The sequence below is a fragment of the Falco naumanni genome, chromosome 8 (assembly GCF_017639655.2).
Source record: "Falco naumanni isolate bFalNau1 chromosome 8, bFalNau1.pat, whole genome shotgun sequence".
NCBI lineage: Eukaryota > Metazoa > Chordata > Aves > Falconiformes > Falconidae > Falco > Falco naumanni.
This window is the reverse complement of record NC_054061.1, coordinates 34,253,843-34,277,231: the sequence shown is the minus strand read 5'-3', so window position 1 is coordinate 34,277,231 and position 23,389 is coordinate 34,253,843. Positions and strand designations below refer to the sequence as shown.

The following is a 23,389-nucleotide window of genomic DNA, read 5'->3' as shown; positions in this document are numbered from 1 at the left end:
ATATTAAGGTTCCCATGAAGAAGCATGGATTTTTTAAGACCACAACCCCATCTCCAACATCTAAAACCTAGCTTTACCTGCAGGTATAAAAGCTTGATCTTATGCAGAAAGATTAAAACTCCTAAGAAGCCTGACAGACAAGTTGCAATGACTTTTAGAGAACATTACCTTTTTCTCCAAGTCAGGCTCCCTGAATGTTAAGAGGAACTTGCGCACGTGCTCAGAGCGTAAGCGATCGATACTTCTGGCATCGATGGCACGGCCCAGAAACTCATCCACTTCATCTTCTGGGTTCATGCTTTCCTGTGTATTCCTGAGGATGTCATGAAAAGGGAGCATAAGAGGACAAGATAATTTCCTTCTCTTCACCATATATTATCGTTTCACTGTACAATGAGCTGGAGGTTAATGTCATTTTGCTTATGACAACTTCAAGTTGGAAAAAGGGTTATGAGAAGAAAATGATATCAGCTCTAGAGCTCATTGCCAGTCCTGAGTCGACTAGTGATGGGATTTGATTTACTTGCCCTTTTTCTATACTACATCCGTTTTCTTGCCTTGCAGTCTCTTTACCATCCTTCATTCTCTAAAATCTGTCAGCAGTCTCCTTCCACTAGTCCTCTGACTTACTGCTCCGCTGTCATAGCTGTTAGTGCCTGAACTGGCAAAATGATTTATGTAACCAGTCCTATTTCTTGCTTCCAATAATAATTTCTGTAAATACTTCTGTGAAAATTTCTGAACTTGAACAATTCTCCATTTTTGAGAAAAAATTGTTTACACGGGGGGAAAAAAATGTGGCCTGACTCCCCACTGCCTCCCCTTCATGGAAGTTGTTTATGAGTATAAAGCATAAACCAGACAAAATTTTCTGCTTACAAGCTATTTACTGAACTCAAGGAAAGGCTGCAAAAGAAAAAGGTAGCAAAAGAAAAATATACAGATTAGATTCCACTTTCTAAATACATGGAGCAGGATTTCTATATTTCTTATAGTCTTTAGTATCAGTGTGTTTCTGATGCTCAGCTACAGCTTCAGAAAAATGAGGCTTATTTTCAAAAACTGTTCAGAAAATAACACTGAGAACTTAATTGCTCTGAAACATTTTGCACTGAGGATCAGGAAACGTGAAGCACCTCCCAAAATTCTCTAGTTATTTTTAAAACGTATCAGGATTTTAATGACTTGATGCTGTCACTTTAATGGCTTGCCTTAAAACTAGTTACAAGCAGAAATTAAAAGCTAATCCTGAAGTGCTGTTTTTCTGCTCTGCTTGCATGATTGCCAAGGTTACCCACAGGATATGCCAATAGTTATCCACTGGAATACACCCCCAGCTTGCACTGCGGCATATTCCAGTTGATGACTATTTCTATGTGCAAACCCCATGATGGCACAGCAACTTACGGCTCATGTTGTGTAACCTTCACCTTAGGCACTCTGGAGAGAAAGTCCCGAGGGTCTGACAGCTGCACTGCTTTATTTTCTTGGTTTTATTTGTACTGCATAAGAGTGCATAATGCACAGTGTTGCAGCCAGCAGACCCCTACAGGTATGACTGTGCTGGAAGCAGAGATCGCTCAGAGCAGCTTACAAACCAGAACGTGACTCTCTTCTACAAGTTAAAGGTTCCTTTCCAAAAGAACAGCTCTTCCAACGCTTTCTGCAAAACCAGACCAGAGTTTAAGCAGCCCTCTGTACCCCAACACTACTGTGTACCTCTTGCCAAGAGAAAAATAAATCAGGTCCATCTATTTGTTTCCATTCCACCTCCCTTTGCCCCAACCAAAGAGCTGATCGTGTCTACACCTCAGCTGGGTCATGATGACACACCAGTGGCATTTATTTAGTTGACCATATGGCAACTGCAAACCTAGTTTGTCTCAAGGTTTCATTTCTATTTTAGCCAATCTTAGTATTTCAGTGGGGTTGGGGAAAACTGTTTTGTTTTTTTTTTAATTATTTTGTTTTATTTTGGGGCTCTAGAGTTATTTTATTCCTTGAACTTCATATATTCCATTTTGAAATTAAAAGTGGTTTTGTCTCTAGAAGGACAGAACATTCAATTTACTTCTAGTTGCTTCCTTAGAGGAAGCACATCTGCTTGAGCATTCAAGACGATGCTGCTTATTTTCATTCAGTCCTCACAATATCTTCTGGACTCTTAAAAATGAGCAAGGAAATCATTAGACTTCATATTTACAGAATGTCTTCCAAGATCTTGCAAGTTATTTACACATTTGGGTCATTCACATTTAGTCATTTCATACCACGTTCAAGAGATGCAATATGTTTTCCCCTAGAACCGAAGCTAAAGTGTCAGCTCAGCATCTTGGTGAACCTCAGTTAAATTTCAAGTTCCAGTCTAAAAGTGTCACACTGGAAGACACAAAGAGAAGAAACTGCCTGCTTGGCCTGTGGCCTTGGGTGCCTCCAGTTTTGTAATCGGTCATTATACTGCTGAGGGTATCTCTAATACTACAATAACTTCTGTAGTTGCAGATTGTGTAGAAATTTGCAGGTTTTAAATTGCCTTGCTGGGATATTCACAGTGAGGCAGCCACCTTCATGTAGACTGCAGGGAAGCTTAGTCACCTTGCATATACCTAGCTGCTCAGGTGACTTTCACAGCCAGTTGTATCCAAACTAAATTACTGTACAGCAAGTTAGGGTATATTTGCATAAATTTAATTTTAAACTGAAATACAAAATTTCCCCATGCTAAGGAGTGCCCTGGAGGCAGTGCCTGTAAGCCAGAGCTGAGGTGCTGCCATACACTAATGAAATTCTTACGTGGAAATAGTTATTGATATATTGGTAGTGTGGTTTGGGGGGAAAAAACGAAGGATTTCAGGCTGCCACAAAACTTCCAGAAACATCTTTCAAAAGCACTGGTGAGATTTCTCCAAGTGCAGCCAACAGAAAACCGTTGTAAGGGACAGGAACAGCACAAACAGAGCTTGGACTACTTTTGCACTCTGCTTGCAAATGTGAAAGCTAGCAATTAACCCAGAGATGCTGGCTTCAGAGTAATCCAAAAATGTTCTGCTGATTTAATTATTTTCTGCAAATTAAGAGTGTGACCACTGCCAAAACTACATGTATGCCATAATTTTAAATGGTTCATGCCTTGATTCAGTAACTAAATCTGCATTTAGGCACGTAAATGTCAGGTCCTGTTTCCAGAGATCTGTGGTGCCTACATCTTCCTTCACTGTAAGAGAAAAGTATTGATGTTCACTGTTTCCACACATGAAGGCACTGGGTGAAGTGCTTGACATGGTTTAGGTATCTAATTTTAACCAGTATCACCATGAACATTTTGTGCTAGAGATCTTTTTTTTTTTTTGCCAAATCTTTGTTCTTGAGTTAAGCAGATTTCTAGACCAACAGAATCTGAGGCAAGCAGTAGTTTCTTTTAGTGCTGAACAGAAATGCAAAAATCCTGCAATCTGTACAATAGGATGGCATCACACTGAATCAGTGCTGTAAATACACAGCTCTTAGCTATCGGCCATAACAGCTCAAGTAAGCTTTTTCAAACTATAGGATGGAAGAGAGACATTATGGTCCTTGGAGCAACAGTGGGGATGCCATTCCTCACCAGCTGGGTGACTCTGCTGTGGACTAACACTGATGCAGCTGAATTTATCTTTTCTTGCACAAACTGTGAGAAGAGATGCTATTTCATGAGGGATAATTAAAATTTTGGTATTCCTAAGAATTATTTTGTTGTAATCAATAAGTTCTTTTCTGTGCAAAGTACATCTAACATCAACTGAGTTCCCAGCAGCCACAGATGCAAGAAGAAACCCTGGTGACTCCCCCTAGACACCTTGTAGCACCAGCAAAACTTAACAGGGTGCACAGAGCTAGATGTTACAAAAATCAGGTTTGCAATGAAGGGTGAAGGAAGGAGACAATGATTCTTAATATTGCCATGTTCAAGCTTATCACTTCCCTTGACTTTCAGGGTGTTGCTCTCAATGCTCAACCACCATAATGTGCATTTTCCCAAAGCCAGATGGGCCCACAGAAGCACTTAGCTGTCCCAGCTCACAGAGGTATGCTCAGTCCTGACTGGCAGCCTGAGAAACATGATAAGGAGCAACAGCAAAGTATTTCAGGCATCAGTCTCCCCTACTGTCACCTATCTTGCTCTGAGCAAGCTTACAGTTAATGCCATTCGGTAGGACTGAATCTGAAATTACTCCAAGCACCTTTGATACAGGAAATGCTTTTGTTATGCCCAGCTGTAGAAGTTAAAAAGGTAACACAGTTGGCTTTTTCCCTCCAAAAGCGATTTTTCAAAATACCACTCTTGTTAAATTTTTATTTTAAACAATTTAAGTTCTATATGAAAAAAAATGAAAATGCTGCTTTAATGTGGCTGTCTTTCAGAGTATGAAAGTTTGAATTTACTTTTTCAAATAAGCTGTCATTTCTGAGTTCATTTTTATATGAAGAAATAAGTAGTATGCAATAATGAGTAACACAAAATATATACAAATAAACCCCAAAACTATATATATATATTTCAATACGTAAGTAATTTTTTCTTATCACAGATGTTCAACAGTTAGACATACTCTACAGGAAGATTTTGTTCTTGGGATATTTTCAAAGTAGCAAACAGAGAAGAATATTGGGGGCAAGGGGAAGAGAAGCAAAAGCATTTTAATCACAAAAGCAATTAAGAACCACACAAACAAATAAATGTTTTTAGGGCAGTGGCAGCTCTGAATGCACATCAGTCAATCCCATGCCCTCAACTGGCTGTCCCTCCAGGAGAAACCTCTGGGGAGTCCAAGCATTATTCTTGGCTGCTGGGCATTAATTTTTGTCTTTTTTTTATTATGAGAAAAAAATCCCAAATGTGCAAACATAAAAGTGTATGACAGAAGTAAATTTGCTTACTTGTCCTTGGGGTCCTCAAAACCCTGAAAGAAAGGAAAAGGACACGAGAGTTAGCAAACAGGCTGACCTCAAGAACACGAAGTATCCTGAGAACAGCATTTCACAGAGTAGTTTTCCAGGGCACTCATTTGTTAGGTGTGGATGGATGGCCTTACCCACCCGCAGCAGTATTTTGTGTCACCAGGCAGAGAGAGACGTTTTAGAAAAACACATGCCTTCAGGTATAATTTGTGGAAGTGAAGATAAGGGAAATGCTTCAGCTGCCTGCTGGCATGCTTTATATCAGGTGTCTTCTTTTTTGCAGTCATCATTAAAGGACACAATGGCAATTATGCTGATATTATAACTGAGGCTGTATTTTTCTTGAAACAAAACTCAGAACAATAACATAAGTCAACTATTGTATTCAACAAGGCTGCACCTCTTTATGCTGGGGCTCAGCTAAGGGAGCTGGATGCATTTTGGTTTTCATCTCTTCAGGAGGAACCTCAAGGGGTCTCCTTCATTCTCCCCTTGCTGTGTGCACACACAAAACATGTTTTCTTGAATAAGATTTCAGGAATTATTTATAATATTTTTAATAGCCAAAATGTTCACAGTTCCTCTGGGGCCACCTGAACTGAGTAAGTGTGTGTGTTTAAGGCCATCCAGAGTTTAAGCGGCTAGGAGGCCTCAGAGAAAAATACCTACAGAGACATAATTTTATATGTTTAGCTTTAACATACCTAACAGACCAAATTGCATCAAAATGGCCATTTTGCATGGGCTGAGACAAAATCTGCCCTCTGACATCGAGGCTTAAATTTAACTGAAGTCAAGAAAAGTTGTATATTTGACAAGTAGGGTCAAATACTCAGGCATAGAGTTTGTACCCTGTGTTCCAAAACAAAACAAATGTAGCTGGGAGATAGGAAGAACTCCTTTTGTTTTCCTCCCAGAGACTCAGGCCAAAACTGCTCAGAGCATGTGAGGATATTCCAGCTGCTGGAACTGCAGCCACTACCAGGCTGGGGGCAGCAAACTGAGATCCGATCTGACTGTAAAAACCATAAAAATCTTTGCGGAAAAGTCTTCCCACAGGCTGCCTTGTCCAACACCATCAGAAACAAGAATGCTGATGACATAGTGAGAACAGATTTTGCCCTTGCAACTAGTTTGCAATGCTGTGATACAGCAAGAGGCAATAAAGCCAACACAGCCTCCCTGAAAAGCAGCAGCTTTGCAAGAGGAAAAAAGTGGGTTTCATCACTCAGGTCAAGAGCCAGGACTGTGATTCACTGAGAACACGATTTCCATTTTTACACACTCCGTTTCAGACTCAAACCACACTTCTAAATAGAAACTGCAACTCCAGCTTAACCCATCAGAAATTCAGATAAAGGAAGTCTCTCAGTCCCATGTAACAACCACCAGCAGATCCAGTGGGAAGGAAATAGTAATGTTGACTCCAAGTTAGCATGTTCAGTTATCCAAGCCAAAAAAAACATGTACTTTTTGATTTCACATTAAAGAGTGATGGAGTGATCATTCAGCTTTTTGTTGTGTGGCTTTTTTCTCCCCCTTGCTTAATCATTTTACAGTTGTCAGGAATATCTGATTGATTTATTTATTTATCCTCTAAGCAATCCTACAACACAATCCAAAAACAAGTGCCAAAACTGAAAGCTCACTGATTAATCATGGAGACAAAATGCTCACTAATTTGTCTGGTGTCATAGTCAGTTAGGCTGGAAAAAAAAAAGAAAATCAGCCGAACATGAATAGTTACCAGCTGAGAAATAAGTGAACTGATGAGTAAACAGCCAGTACTTGCTTATTAGCCAGACATCAAGTTCACATTTTCAAGCTTAGCTACATGGGGACTGGATGACTGCAGTGGAAGAGTCCCCTAAAATGGTATGATTTTCACAGATCGCTACGTAACCATTCATCCCACTGAAATCCTCAAACTAAATGCAGACCTCATACACCTGCCCTCCAGGTGCACAAGTTTGAGGATACAGGCCAGCCAGATCAAGTTACTAAAACACCTCAGCAAGCATATCCTCAAAAAATTCCCCAATATTTCAAGCATGGAAAAATATGTAGGCTGCATATTTAACTGGTCATTTATATGGGTGAACATTTTATCAACATGAAATTTGATTCTCCCCTGCTTCTCTCCTCCATCAAAACTGTTACAAGGAAAGTCGCTAAAATAATACAGAATTAATTGATCTAGCTTTTTAATTTAAAATACTAAATTGTGCTTGGAACATTGGAAATTATTCATGCTGGTAGCTCAAATTAAATTGGCATTTCAAAATTAAAACTTAAAAAAAAAGGCGTATTTCAGGTAAAGCAAAAAAAGGAAAAGATTATTACATTTTCTTTCCTGGATCTTCATTTAATGAGGCTAAATATTTAAGAACAACTTGAACTTCAATTAGAGAGATTCAGCTTAAAATTAAGTGTAGTAGGAACCTCTTTAAGTTAAGCAAATTAAATGCTTCACTTCAAACGTTTCCATTTCATATGAAAGATCCTTCAAGCAGAATTGCCAAAAATGGAATTGTTATGGAGAAAAGTCTGCAGGATTATTTTAGGAAAAAACCCCTCAAACACAGCTTCTTAAAAACTGGACATTTATTACAGAAGATCTTTCTTATTTGCTCTGAAGGACTTTGTCAGGATACAGAGCAAATATACCTCTAGGATCCGGCTGTAACCAGAGATTTTCTCCTCTATCCACTAAAGAGCCTGTGTCTCAATAACATATCAAGAAGCCTTTTAAGTGGAAGAGATGATTGTATGCACTGGGTCACGCTGCTCACCCTGTTTTGAATTGGGAGTGAAATTTCCCCATAGGTTTTGGTTAATGTGTTTTCACCTCCTCCTACTTTATGGGCATTGCTCGGTCCATTGAAAAATCTGCACTGAAATTATTTCCTTCCCATTGCACAAGGCTGGGGCACTAATGACACACTCATATTTTTTTTTTTTTTTCTTTTCTGCAGCTAGCAAACAGTTTAGTTACTTTCAGACTCAGATGCTTTGCTCCAATTAAAGCCCTTTGGCTCAGCATAAGGCTGCTCACATGAATTGGAATGGTCTGTGCTACACACAGGTTAAACACTAAAAACAATCAATCCTGCAGAAATATGGTCTACATGCATTTGCCTTCATTTCTGAAGGATTAACACACCCATGATCTAGTAGACAAATTTCCAAGCTCAAGCAAGAAGTGAAATAACAGGGGCTGTGAGTGTGTTTATAAAGCCATTCTCCAGCATCCCTGATCTCACCTGTCTGCGCTTGCTGGAGGCTGGGTAGCTGGGCTGGAGCTGTACCCAGCCTGTTTGGGTATAAAGCAGGTTTTGAGCTGCACAAAGATATGTCAGGGCTGGCTTTCTGCACACAAATATACAAAAATCTGAATATCCAGAAGAAACAGCTGATAAAAAGGAGGTGCCAATAATTTAGGAGAGGGGGAGTAAGGGGGTAGGAAGAGAAACAGTCAATTCCTGGAGTTAAGTATGCAGATGCCCTCTTGACTGCTTATGGATTTGTGCCCAGCAGACCGAAGCGGTGCCAATGGCTTTCTAGGGTGTTATGAAGAAAAAAAGCTGGGAAATTGTCAACAGGGATGAAAATGGCAAAAGTGGTGATGGCTGCAAGAATCAGATTCTTGTTCACAGGAGTTCAAGAATAGCTCCATAATCACAATGATGAAGTAGCCCTTGTTAAGGCCAAAATTCCTTTTCTCTAGAAGGGAATATAAGGCATGAGACATGTCTTATCGCAGTGCAGTACTAATGGATTGCTGCGTATAGGACCTCATACAATTTTTATTCAGTCTCATTTTAAATGTCCCTGATACTGCAGTTCTCCCCCTTTCCCCAGGAGGCTGCATTATTCTGCCATCAGATTGCAAATGTAAAGGTAATAGCATTTAATAATTGCTCTGAGACTAAGACAGTTGTCTCTATGACTTCAGGAATATTAATCCAAACTTAGCTGAATCAGCTCCCTTAAAAGCACTACTGCCTACCAAAGAGCAGTCCTGATCTTTCCTCTTTCCTACGTGAGATTCTTTAAAAATCAGATTTTTTTATGGCAGGTCAGGTGGCTCTAAATTTACAAGCACTTACTTTTAATGACCATCCTCAGTGGGATTAGACATGTGCAGGAGGAAAAAAAAAGGGACTGTTATATTACTGCATCTGTCCCTAAGGCTTACTATTTTATGTGGGATACTTCATGAATATCTATTGTGCTAAAAGCTCATATAACTGCCATCTCTCTGCTCGACTTCTAAATTAACTAAGCCCTTTTCTTTGAAGATTAAAACTGGTTCCTTAAATAGAATGAGAAAATGTTTGTCAAAGCCATGACAAGCTGACTGCTATACCATAATGCTTCAAATCAAGAACCATTAGAAATAATAATTCTAACTTTGAGAACATTAGCTGAAATTATTAGCATACTGTAAATATGCAAAAAGAAGTGGAGCAGACTTTACATCCTTCTAACTTTTCATTTAGCTCCAAAAATAAGACACTCGAAGGGCTGATGAGCTCTATGACCTTCTTAATGGCAACATGGCTTGGAAGCATGGATTCCACTTTAAAAACTTTGCTGCCAACTCCAGCAAAAATCCTAAGAGCCAAAAGAGACAGAGAAACTAATTTTTCTTGCCCTCTGTTCACCTCTAGAAAAAGGTTGAAATGGGACTTACATGATGTTAAAGCAGAAAGCAAAAGAACTTTAGACTTGGTGACAAAATGAGCTTTGTAAGAGGTCAGGCCACCTTGCAAAGCAAAGGTGCTTCACAGAGACAGTGACCATGGAAAACAGAAGAGGAGAGTGACAGGCTGAGAGTGGATGTACTTAAAAAACAAACTTGGTTTGGCCCCACTGCAAAACTAATTATCCACACCTGTTTTTAGCAGTGTTACACTTTCAGCCTTTGCCCCTGTGGTCAGAAAGTCAAGGAGACAAAGATAGATGCTGTCAGGTGTAAAAGCAGAAACAAAACTGAAGGACTTCAAAGTATTTGAGCCAAAAATAATGCAATTTCTATACCAGAGTCCAGAAAAAACTGGCACAGAAAATACTAAGCCCGATAGGAAGGATATTTAACAAGTATCTAGGTGCAGAACAACAAACTGGCAGAAAACCAGTTTATGAAACAGATTATATGATGAGTGTGTCTGCTATAGCTGGAACACAGATTAATGAGCTCCAAAAAGGAAAACTGAAGTGCTCCCTCTCTGCTGCCCACCCCACCCGATAAATAAACTTTCATTCCTCTGCACTGCTCACAGATGGTGAACCATTCTACTTTGTTCTACTCAAAATGATTTTGTACACAGTCCCCAGCTGGTAGACCAGACCTGGCCAAACCCATGAATTTATTTAGCCCATCAGATTTATATCTGTAGAGCACAAGTGGCTGCTTTTGAGATAGGTTCACCCCCGCTACCCCCCACCCCCCTTACTTTTAATTAACTTCTGGCTCTGAACTCACACATCTGAGAAGTGTAGGTTGCTGACACTTCCCAGTTTTCTGTAAACTCTGAATCCAATTTTTTTCAGTTCAAAGCTCATGTTTTCAAGTGAAATAGTATGCGGTTCTGCACCTTGCCTGTGAACAGTTACCAAAACTTGCAAAACAGCAAAAGACATAAAAAAGGTAGTCCTAGAAACTCTCTGAATCAGTTCCTGACTCCTTAATCTTTGTCCTTACACCTCTACACTCCAAATGATGATAAACACAACCAACTTCCACAGAAACTACTGTCACATAGCTCTCTAATCAGATGCAGACAGGCTGAATTCAAGCTTAACCAGCCTTTACTGAAGTCATCCACTGGTGCTGGCCAGGGCTGCTCACTCTCCGTGAAAACCAGACCTAAACCTGATGATCTGCATCTTTTGGTCATTTAAGCTTACTGTCCTGTCTGCCTTAGGAAGCTTTGGAAATCATTCTGGTAAGTGCCACAACTCCACCTCTGATGTCCACCTGTGCAACACTGCCACGAACATCAGAGAAAATGCTTCTGTGAATAAAGGCTAATTGGTATCTTTATTTCCATAGGCTTAATTTAGTCCCACTCAGAAACTGTCTGATACTTTTAAGTAGCATCTCAGTCCAAACCACCTTTTCCCATCTGACTATGATTTACTCTAGAAAAGAGTACTGAATGGTGGAAAAATTATCAGTGCAAGACCTTCAAGCAAATATTAACCTCTGCCTAAGTTTCACAGAAGCAGCTGCAGATCAGCTGTTGCATCTTGCTGATTCTTATCCCTCTTTTAAAGAATTTAATCAAGAATGATTGCAAGTTCTGACCAACTAGAGTAAGAGGTTTGCAGATGAGGATACAAAACTGTATGAAGCCTCTGAGAATCTGAGCAATATACAATGTTTCATATAGCTTCCACTCATTAATATGAGATCACATGGAAGATGCAAATCAGGCAAATCCTTTTTTCAGAAGCACCAAAGCAATTATATAGCCTAACTGCAGGACAGGATTCCTCTCCTTGCTGTTTGTGAGCTAACCACACCAAATTTGCTATATAAAATCCAGACTAGACCAACAATTTCCTCGCAGGTCTACAGCAATATGTGGAGATTACAGCAGAAAGGATTGCTTGAGGGTTTCTCCCTGCTTGATTACGAGTTCAGAGGATTCTGCATACTGCTATAGCAGTGAAAAAATTGTGGGTCAAATTTGTCTCCATTGGGTGCCCCTGTCCAGCTCCGCTGACGTCAGTGTTGCTATTACCAGATTTAGCAGATGATTGCTGGAAAAGAGGATAATGGTGACCTTCAGTTAAATGAAACCCTTAGAAGGGGGGTGAATCCTCAGCACCTCATTCACGGACTCAAATCCACTTCTGTTTGATGGGGCTGCGCTATTGACTGAGGAAAACTTGCCCTACTGAATTTTATTTTAATTTTTTTAATAATTTCTGATCTTTAAGTGGTTAAGTTGGCACAGCTACAGCATCTGTTCCTCTGAGGCGCTTGTTCCCCAATTTTGATTTTTTGAGTAACAAGAAAAATCTATTCTAAGGGCAACTTCGAGACATAAAGGGAAGAAGTGAGATGCATTTGTGATGCAACATGGAGAACTGATTTAGGACAGGGCAAATAGGACAAAGATTTATATTTTATGGTTGAATGACCAGGCTTGTAGATGAATGTTGTTTTGTTAGAAAGTAAACACCAAGCGATCATCATGTAGAGATTGTGCAGAGCTGTGAGCAGCACCACAAGGAATCAGGCAGTGCCTACCTGAAAGAAGAGCTTGTTCTTCACTGCACCAGGCATATCCAGGATGCATTTTTATAACCTCATCTCACATTAACATCTGCATACAGTCATATTTCCTACACGTGGATAATACCCATTTGATTTTATTTTGGTTTTTACTTTTGAACTAACATTGACGTCATACACAATTGCATTGCAAATTAAATGCTTCATTGGTTTTACACAGACTCATGACAGAAAGGTGGTCAGACTGAAATCAGTATTGCAGTCTTCAGAGTTTCCTCTTTCTGTTTCTAAACTTCCTAATGTTAAACCTCATCAGCAGCTGAAAAAATCAAAGGAAATCTGCCAGGCATCTACAGCCAGGCTCAGTAACCACATTAGCCACTCTGCTCACATTGGATTATAAGGACTCAGAGGTACCTGTTTCTGAAGTAAACGTTCCCAAAAGCATGTAACAGTGGAACAAGCTTAGCTGCTTAGTCATATTAGCCAGTGTGAAATAAATTATAGCTGTATGGCAGCTTTAAGATCCAACAGCAGGACTCTACAGCTGAGTAGATCTCATGACACAATTACTGTTTTTTGGGGTTTTTTTGGAAGCCAGACAGCATTAGGCTGTGTCAAGTCTTGTTGTAAGACCTCACAAATGACCAACTTTTTCTGGGCAGCACTAATAAAACCTCAGTAGGAGTGCTGGGTTCAGTGCAGGTGCTCCCTCTTATTGATGAAACGGCAAGTGCTCAGAAGGGACCAAAACCAACCACCGGGCTGGAAAGCATCAACTAAGAAACAAACTTGATGAGAGAATTGGAGCTGTGCAGAGACATGGTAATAGTCTTCGAATACAGAGAAGATAACTGTAAAGGAGAGAAAAATACACTGTCCTTATCTACTGTGAATAGCTTATGTAGCACTGTGTTTTAAAATTGAAGTGGGGAAATTTGAAGTGAAACATCAAGAAAAAAAATCAAACTGTTGAAAAGGGTGCCCAGCAGAACTGTAGGGGTTTCAACCTTTGAGGTTTTTAAACAAGGGCTAAACAAATACCTGTGAGAAATGTTATGGGTATAGTTGGCTCCTGAACGAGGAGGGAGATCAATGCCTCAGAGTTCTGTGCAGCCTAGATTGGAAACTCTGTAAAACCTTTACATCCGTCTCATGTTATTCTTATATTCTTTATTCCCTATAAATTCTCCTGATACAGAGTTTTTTTACATTATTTTTTCTATATTTGCAAAGGATTTTGTAATGTCCCTCCCAACTGAAAAGCCCTGAATAAAATAAATAAAATGTTTTCAGGAAAACCAGGAATTACACAAGCTCCTTACATAGCCTATTCTTTACATCTAAGCTTTTTCTTAACTTAGATCTTCCTTGCAGCAAATTAAGAGGATTATTTTTAATCCTGCCTTTTGCAGTCATGGAGAAAAAAGATTTATCATTATTTCTGTCCTTACAAACCTTCCCGTATTTGAAGACTTTTCTTTCTAATCAGTCCTCTCCCTTCTAAACTAAACAAACCCAATACTTCAACACTTCCTCACAGGTCACACCATTGAAACTCTCCTAATTTGTAATTTTCTCCACTGGACTCTCTCCAGTTCATCCACATGCTCCTAAAGGATTGCAATCCCAAATTGGATGTGGTTTTCCAGCTATGACCTTACTAATGCTGAGCAAGGTAAAAGATGCAAGACAATCATTTGTCATCTAGAACAGCCCTGTAATTGTGGAAGCTATCAACATTTGCCTTTTTATCGCTGTTTACAACAAACCTCTTTCAGTTTACAGTCAACTACTATTGCCAAACTTTTTTTAAAATCGTAGTTTTGTTTTGCTGATGAAAACTGAGACATGAGTATTATTTCCAGAACTCTAAAATCCATCAATATTTATAAAAGCACTCTGAAATCTATACTGGGAAAAGCAAAGTATTTCTTAGTGGTGTATAAATATTGTTATAGCTATAAATATACCTGTACTTTCAAATGGTTTCAAATCGGTTTATTTTTGACCTTTTAGCAATTAAAAACTAGACCAGAGAGACAGTGGGAAAGACAAGGCTGGTGTATGGAGACTTGGGGAAATGCTGCTCCTTTGCATATATCACAAGCAGCACAAAAGTCTGTATTTCCAGAAAGATACAGTTACTGGTCCTGGACTGACTGCTTTTGTTTAGGAAACAAGAAAACGTGCTGTAAAAAGCAATAAAAATAGAAAGCAGCTGTGCTGCTCTTATGCCGTGCTCTGGCTCTTTTCATACTTTGTATACAGCCACAAAGCTGACCCTGTCCAGGCTTCTCTGCCTGCCCAGGGCGCGCGAGGCAGCCCTCCACCCACTCCACGCCAGCAGCATCACCCAGCCCAACAACACGGGCTCCCAGGGCCAGGGCCGCAGCAGAGGCTGCCAGCCCGGGCCAAGGCACTCTGCCTTCCCACCCCATTTGTATCTGATCTTCCTCTGCTGCAAATGTTCCAGTTTCTTAGGGGCAGCCGCTGACCCAGCAGCCCAACCCCGCACAGTCCCCAGGACTGGCTTTCGCTGGGCAATGGCTCCACCAGCTAATGGGGGGCAGAGTCAGCAATAGGCAACGTCAGCGTCAGCGTCTCCTGCGTGCTGCCTCCCTGCAGGCTCTGCATGGCAAGAAAGGCCACCGCTGAGCAGTAGGAGGGGAAAAAGAAGGATTGGGGATGGTCTGGAAAGCAGAGCAGTGCATGAGGGAGATGGAGGGATTGCTGGGATAGGTGGGATGAGGTGGCACAGCTGCATATTCCAGCTGACTCAGGCCCCAGTTAGCTACGGTAGGACTAGGAAAATAACTCCAGTTTTCCAGGACATTTTAGATTACTGCTGCATGGACATGCGTAGGATATTTTGTCTTATTTATGTGTGTGTGCAAGTGCCTGAATAAACTCCTGTGTGACCAGGGGAACAACTTAGTCTAGGAACATTGTGGAAGTCAGCTGGACCCAGCAGAGGTTAAGCTGTGAGCCACAACGCAGAGAGAAGCGGGGACCAAAGACCTGCCCATGCCACCAGCTGGGCTGCCCTCCCACACAAACCCTGCCAGATGCACTGTTGGTGTGCACAGACACGGAAGCACGTTGAAATGTCATGGTATAAGAGAAGGGAGAGAAAAAAAGGAATCTATGGCTACCTTTGATACTAATTCATCTCATCCAGGGCTACTAATATACCCTAAGAATAGAGGCAGCTCCAGTGCCAGCATTCAAAGGAAAGAAAAATGGCCAAAATAATTACGTTTGCTATTAAGTATACAAGTTCCCTCCCAAAAATGCGATTCAGGGAACTTTAATATTATCTTTCAGGGAAATGTAAGTAGCGCCACAAAAAAACTCTCTTTTTTTCTGAAAACGTGATTGTCTTCCTAATGCAAAATGTTCTGTTTGTGACAAAACCCTGTGCCCTTAATAATCATCCATATTACTCCCTACACACAAATGTATTAATATCTACATATCAATATAATTTAACTGCACATCACTGCAACATTACCTAGCTCCTGCCTGAAGACTATCTCACAACTACCCTTATAAACACCTGTTTTGAAATTACAGGGCTAAGGAGCTCCAGGTTTTAAACAGAAAGGCAATGTTGCACTGCCTGCCTCAGCGTACTACTTTAACTAATCCAACCCTACATGTTCCTAGTTTCCAAGAAAAAAGGCCACATATAATTATGTACAAGAGGTCTGGGGGAAAGGTAGGTGATGTGGCACAAAGAGTACATTTTCAAGAGATTTGAAAGCTAGTGCAGCTTACCAAGATCAATGATCAATGACATGTCATCCCAGAGGAGCACTGAAAAATGCCTTTTTAGTTCAGCTCCCCTTCTGTCTGCCTGTATTTTCTATTTCTAAGCAAGCAGTCTGCGGACAGTGTGCATGTTTGTGTAGTCAGCACACACTGTGCATGCATTTAAGCATACACAGCACCCATATAACACAGTATTAGAGATCACAGGCAAATAAAGTACTGTGCAAAGCTGGGTAGTATAAAGAAATGCATATTTAAATTAGAAGTTAACACAGAGAGAAAGAGTTGAGACAGGAGATGGAGAAATTGTTCCTATGATCTAATCAATAAAATGTCCATCTAGCAGATACTAAAATGGTCTCTAGGCCACAGAGAGCAGCATGTTTTCATTTTGACTAATGCATCTCAAACATAAAGCAGCGGGAAATACTGTAAATAACAGATGTTTAAAAATAGTACCCAAGAACAACAAAAAGTCTAGCTGAAAATAATACATCTGCATCACGTTTAAATTGGTTTTCAAGAAACAGCCTGACACATGCAACATCAGCCTCTCAAAAAAGAGCTTAATACAAGAAGTAGTATGGAAGTAGATTGAGTGGAAAACATTTTCTGAGCTGCTGGATTTATAAAAAAGTAATACTGTTACAGGGAAAGTTTCAACAAAATGGGGTGGGGGGGGGAGAGAGAGAAGCTTTTCCTTCTAAAAGTGAGGGGCAGTGAAGCTTTAGGACTCAGCTTGATATTTCAATAAATAATTATGTTTTTCCAACTGAACAACAGCTAGACACGGCAAACTGTAATTAACACCAAGAAGCATAATACTGTTTGGCATGCTTACACCTTGTTTCTGAACAGGAGGCTGCAAGAAGCCCTTAAAAGCTATTCAAAGAAACTTGTAATTATAATTATGTGCTAGTGTGATTAGGCTTTTCTAATAATGTCATGCCTATTGAGTGCACCCTATTGAAAGGCCAACATAAAAAATGCACTGTTCCACTGATCTGTATGCTTATGTCAGAAGCCCTATTTGGAGATCTGAGAAATGCAAGGAACATTACTATGGAGATTAAGAAATTTGGTTTAGCACTGTAAAATAATATTATGAATGAATAATATTAGCACCAACTATTAATAAATGTGCCAGCATTTCCCGTTAGAAGACAACATATGTGGCTGCTTATAGCTATGCCAACATTTTTTAAGCTGTGGGAGTGAATCTCATGCTAAAAAGTTCTTTTAATACTTTAAGGTTTTGATAACCTGGAGCAGAACTTGACTATGGGCAAAAAAGTGGCCAGCAAATACACAGTTTTGACTGTGCATGAAGGATCAAAACAGCACAAATAAGGTCATAGAGCAATCTGATTATGCAAGCAACTATAGAGGTACTAAATATTTTTATTATTATTACAAATAGTCATTATAATAGAAACTCTTGTCACCTTTACGGCAGGAAACAAATCTATCATCTACACCTTTATGTAAAATAAGCCATAAAAGTGCTCTCAGTCCAACTGCGTTGATAAAAAGTTCTTGTTAATTTTCATTTAGAAGGACTGAAAGGTATAAGCAAAAATGAAGATGCCTGCTACCTCAATCAATCTGTGTACTTGAGAACATATTCTCAAAAGCTAAACACAGTGGCATGACTCCTGAGGACCCATGGGTATACGTGGGTATGTAGTTATAGAAGGTGAACAGCATCTGGCTGTTACAATGTAAGCAAGAAACCTTTGCAAGTGCTGAAGTCTGTAATGATCTAGTACAAGTGTATATCAGCTGCTGTTTGAATGCTTGGGTTACCGAGCAATTTTTGCAGATAATCACGTCTTCTCACACAGCCTAGATGAGTTTACAGCATGTGGGACAAGTTAGACAAAAGAGCCTTCCTTGTGCCACTCAGCCTCCCTTCTCCTCTCCAACAACTTTGTGCCTCATCTGACAATCACTCACCTCCAGATGTACCAATTATTATTATTTCTGGAGTCAAAGTAGAATTTACCACCCCCATTTGGAAAACACTCTTGGGGCTGCGAAAACCTTCAGACAAAACAGGGAAGATATATAATGATGTATTAAGAAGAAAATAAATTAATGTCCATAAAGCAAGGCATTACCATTCTCTTCATCTCCTTGGAGACCTGATGAGCTCCAAGGTGGTTATAAAAGGGCCGGTCAACACCCCAGTGTGGTGGGTTGTGGCTGATGGAATTAGCACGTTGACGATTCATCTTGGCTATTGTGGCTTTCTCATCTTTCTGAAATACAAACAAGAGAGAAATGCAGAATAAATTTTGAAAGGTTTACATGGCAGTCATTCTCTAAGCATCCTTCACTTCTGATCTCTCACTCCAGAAGATGGTTTTGCATCTTGAACTTTTAAGAAGTGGCCACTGATCAGGAGCAGTCCTGGTCCACCATTTCTTTTTCTTCTCATCTTTTAGAACACTTGCCCCTAAGTGGTGCCCGCCATTTTACACCTTGGCTTGTTTTGAATAACCACCACAACCTGTGTAAACACAGGGAGCATTCCAAAATGGAGATATCTAATTTTTCTTTTTAGTAAACAATAATTTCAGATAGGAAATTGCAGTTTCAAGCTGAGATACTACATAGAATGCCCCTTTCCCCTCTGCCAGCCCCCCCCCCCAAAAAAAAAAAAACAACCAAAAAACCAACCCAAAACCAAACCAAGACTGGTGCATCTGCAAGAGAAATGACACACAGAGTGATCTGGTTGAAGAACAGGAGCCTTGAAGCTCCTTGCAGCTATGGGAATAAAGGACACCTTTCTCTGTAGGTACAAGCCAATAAGTTTCCACACTAGGAAAAGCAGCTTCCCAGACACACTAAGGAAAGCATGTAAATCTTGCAAACAAATTAACAGCGTAGCTGTTAAGGGCAGTGGTATTGCAGCGTGTGACAAAATAGTCTCCTCTACCCTAATGCTAGCTGCAAATTTTATCATTGACACTAGCTTTCCTGAAGTCTGGACAAAGTGTTTGGGTTTGTTATATAGAGCTTGTTTTGAATCTTGGTTGTAATTGGAGCTTACTGCAACGTTTGCACAGGATCTGTTGGAAAGGTTTCATTCAAGCTCAATGCAGTTACAAGAGCACAGAAGTGCAGCATGTAACTAGGCTAAACAACAGGCTGCTTAGTTCCTTATTTTGAATATATTCTCTAGCTAAAAACACAGGCAGGTTTCCATGTGGAATGTGTTCTGCAGAAACACAGGATTTTATTGCACAAGACCAAACCCTTTAATCTTCTTGAGCAAGAACTGCACTGGAGATTTGCTCCATGAGGACTGTGCAATTTACCTGTACTGACTCAGAAGGCAGAGGAGTGGCAATTACTACATCCTTGCTTAAAAGAGACAAACTCAGGAAAGCTTGAAAATTTGGACAGTAGGGATAGCTACTCTACATGGCTGTTTATTACTTGAGAGATTAAACTTTTTCAAGAGAATCACTGCTTCCATGAGATTATTGAAAAAATTAGACATGAGAGTTAATTTGGGATTTCAGAAAGTGTTCGGACAACTGAATAATTTAAAAAGAAAGCGTAAGTTGTTTTAAACTCTAGAATTTTGGTTCAAGTGTTGTATGACAATACAGGTAGGTCTGCACTTTATTTCTTTTTTTTGCCTGGAGTCTGCTTTCCTTACCTATTTATTTTGATTCTCCACTATTCACTGTAACTTATACCTGTCAAGAGTTTGTAAAATACCCGGTGTTATTTCCATGGTAACCAGAGAGTTAAATGTCAAGCGTTATGCTGCCTTAAATTAATTTTTTGAAAGGAATTTTTAAAAGCCTGCTAAAATTCAGCACTGGGGAAAGCTGCCTGATTGACAAGCATGGGAAATCATCACCTCTTTTCTTGCAAAGAAGAGACAGCTATGATGACAACATTTCCCATGAGACCACAAGCTCACCACACAGGTACAAAACGTTTCAAGCAATGTAGTGCTGCAGGCTTCGTGGCCACTAGCTGGGGACATGGTGACACTTGTGACAGGGGCCCTGTGCCAGACACCCAACTGGCCCTGTAACAGTAAGTGGCAGTGGTCATTGCAGCTCTGGGCTGCCAGCAAGGATCTTTTTCCACCCAGCCAGGATGACATGGGTAGGATCTCAAGTAAACTCAGTGGGAGCAAACCTAAGTGAGCTGTCAGCTCCCCGGGATGTTTGCTGGGGAGAACCGAACATGCTCCCACACTGCACACCCCCAGGACAGCAAATGCCTCCCACGTCACCTCTTCCCCATATTGAACCCACCACTGTTTCATCTGCAAGAGCTGAAAACTCCATTGCTTGGCTCCAGCTGAATTTCACATGAGCCGTCATGACAGAGCCCTGGATAATCTCCAGGAGAACTGTGTTTTAAATGTTCCTAAAAATACACTAATGTGATGCAACGCTGATGTCCAGATTTGAGCTGGTTTGAGGTTTTGTTTTTCAAAAGTCACTGCTTTTTATGGTCTCTGCCATCACTTGTAGCACTTTGTGTGTTTTCAGTTATGCAATCTTTTTCATAGTTATGATTCTTTCTTCTATGATGTGATGCCAGAAAAGTGGTAGAAGATACAGTTTCATTATCTCCAAGCAAATATATATTGCTCTCTATAATAGAAGTGACACTGTCAATCCATTTTATTGCAACTTAGTGAAAGGTTTTCAACGAAAAGCAATCAAAAAACCCAGACACTGAAAGCAGTCCAGGGACCTATGAAAAAGCAAAGCTATTTGGTTACATTGCAAATACCTTTACATCAACAGATGATAAAAGATACATACAACAGGTTTCCCTCCATGAGTCAGTAAATTTGGTTAGAATTTGGAAAAGGCCTTAATGTCAAAAATCCAAGCAGACCTATGGTGGTTTGACCCTGGCTGAATGCTACCTACTCATCAAAGCTGCTCTGCCACTCCCCTCCTCAACTGGACAGGGGAGAGAAAATGTAACAAAAGGTTCATGGGTTGAGATAAGGACAGGGAGATCACTCAGCAGTTACTGTCCTGGGCAAAACAGACTTGACTTGGGGAAATTAGTTTAATTTATTACCAATCAAAACAGGAAAAAACACCTTCCTGCCACCCCTCCCCCCTTCCCGTGCTGAATTCCCAATTTCTCTATCCCCTCCCTCCGAGTGGTGCAGGGGCATAGGGGTTACAGTCAGTTCATCACACATAATTTCTGCTGCTCCTTCCTCCTCACACCCTGCCCTGCTTCAGCATGGGGTCCCTCCCATGGGAGACCGTTCTCCATGAACTTCTCCAACTTCAGTCCTTCCCACGGGCTGCAGTTCTTCACGAACTGCTCCAGCGAGGGTCCCTCCCACAGGGCGAAGCCCCTCAGGAACAGATGGCTCCAGCCGGGGTCCCTGCGGGGTCACAAGTGCTGCCAGCGGCCCTGCCCCAGCCGGGGCTCCTCTCTCCATGGGGCCACAGGCCCTGCCAGGACCCTATTCCAGCACAGCCTGCCCATGGGGTCACAGCCTCCTTTGGGCACCCCCTGCCCTGGCGTGGGCTCCATGGGCTGAGGGGACAGCCCGCCTCGCCATGGGCTTCAGGGGAACCTCTGCTCCAGCGCCTGGAGCCCCTCATCCCCTCCTTACTTCACTGACCTGGGTGTCTGCAGAGTTGTTGCTTTCACAGTCTCAATCCTCTCTCCAGCTGATGCAGATTTTAATTTTTTTCCCCTTCTTGATATGCTATCCCAGGGCCCCTACCGCCGGTGCTGATTAGTTTGGCCTTGGCCAAAAGATGGATTGTTTTGGAGCGAGCTGGCATTTGCTCCATTGGACATGGGGGAAGCTTCTGGTATCTTCTCACAGAAGGCACCCCTGTAGTGCCCTGCTACTGAAACCTTGCTGTGCAATCCCTCTCAGCCACTGAGTGATCCTGCTACCTGCTGCTAGTGCTGGTGACTCTGAAGCATCACTTAATCAATTTGAAGGGAATAAAAGACCTCACGTTTACTGACACATCTGGGTTGTTGTGGTTGAGGTAAGGGTGGGACAAATGGGTAAATATATTCTTCTGAGATTGTTTCTAACCTTGAGGTCAGGTACCATAATTTTCCATAGCTACATTAACTCTGGGAATATTTCCTCACACCTCCTGTAGAAGGCTTCCACTGGATTGTGAACTATGTTTCAGCAACATTTCCAATCAGATTAAAACACATATATACAAGCATAGTGGATTTTTGGTTTCCTACATGTACACCATGCTACTGTATTAACTTGAACAATTGTTAATATCAATACTTATTGAAAAACATTTTTTAAAATCTGATATTCTAAAAAGTCTATCTAATTTATTTTCTGAAAAACATCACTTGTTCAGTGGGTGATGATAATAATAAACTCTAAAAATGAAGAATTAGAAGGATCACAGCTCCTCTGTGGAAATTTATGAGGATCCTTCCTCTGTTTCTTCCTGGCTAAGTGACAGCATGAGGGCAATTTGCACACAGGGCTACCTAAGGCATAATAACACTGGACAGAAGAATAAAGAAAAGGAAGAGATGATACCATTCAGTCCTACTCATTACAGGTACTACCAGCAACAGGGGAGGGTGCAAAACCTGCTAACAGCAACAAGTTTTTCAGATTTAAAGTGGCTAAACTCCAGAAAGCTGTTGTGGGAACTTTTCAAATCTGGACTACGCAAAGAGACTGTAAATCTTATTCCCAGAGGTTTTATTGTGTTCCCACCACCAGTTCCCACACACTGAGCTACAGTAGTGCTATAGGAAAACTGCAGAAATAGCTGGGATTTTCTTATACTTATCAATTAAATCAAGAATGACTGTTACTTCTTTAGTGTGTGATAGGATTTTCCAACATATTGATCACTATCAGTGTAACAACGCAGGGGAATTTGAGCATGGATCAGCCATTTCAGATTTGGCTACATATTATTCTTTAAATTGTCTTGAAGTCCTATTGACATGTGAATGAAGTGAATTTCTTGCAGTGCTACATGTTCCAAACCATTGTCTTCATAAACCTACATGAGTGGAACCCTGCTGAGCTGTGATTAAATGTCTTAAATTGGGAATCATCATCACATTAGATTGATTGTGTTTTAGGAGAGTCACATGCACAACATTTAAAGGACCATTTTGTTTCCTCAGCTGGATGGAGTTCCAGGACACTATTTAGAAAAGAATGAGAATTGTTTTTCTAGGAGTTACAGCCAAAGTTTTGTTGAGCTGTTTTAAGGCCACCAATAATAATCCTTTCTGAAACTGTTGTGTACCTGCTATTGTTAAAAGAAACACCCATGTTTACTGCAATTGAAAGACATTAGAAAAAAATAAACATTTTTTCAGTTTGCTGACACTGTGCACTCAGCACAGTGTTTAGTCAGCAGTATTGCTCATCTGTTGACAGTCACATTTTGTTTCCAC

At 40.6% G+C, this 23,389-nt stretch overlaps 1 protein-coding gene across 2 annotated transcripts in view; it reads right to left on the bottom strand.

Moving 5' to 3' along the window:
- ADCY5 (adenylate cyclase 5) overlaps positions 1 to 23,389 on the bottom strand; it is a 223,850-nt gene that overhangs the window by 28,822 nt on the left and 171,639 nt on the right. For both annotated transcript variants that reach the window (XM_040602934.1, XM_040602935.1), the window contains exons 8-10: positions 18,082 to 18,222; positions 4,918 to 4,940; positions 169 to 313 (exon numbers count right to left, since the gene is read on the bottom strand). In XM_040602934.1, coding sequence (XP_040458868.1) covers positions 169 to 313; positions 4,918 to 4,940; positions 18,082 to 18,222 — 309 coding nt within the window. The remainder of the gene's footprint in view (positions 1 to 168; positions 314 to 4,917; positions 4,941 to 18,081; positions 18,223 to 23,389) is intronic.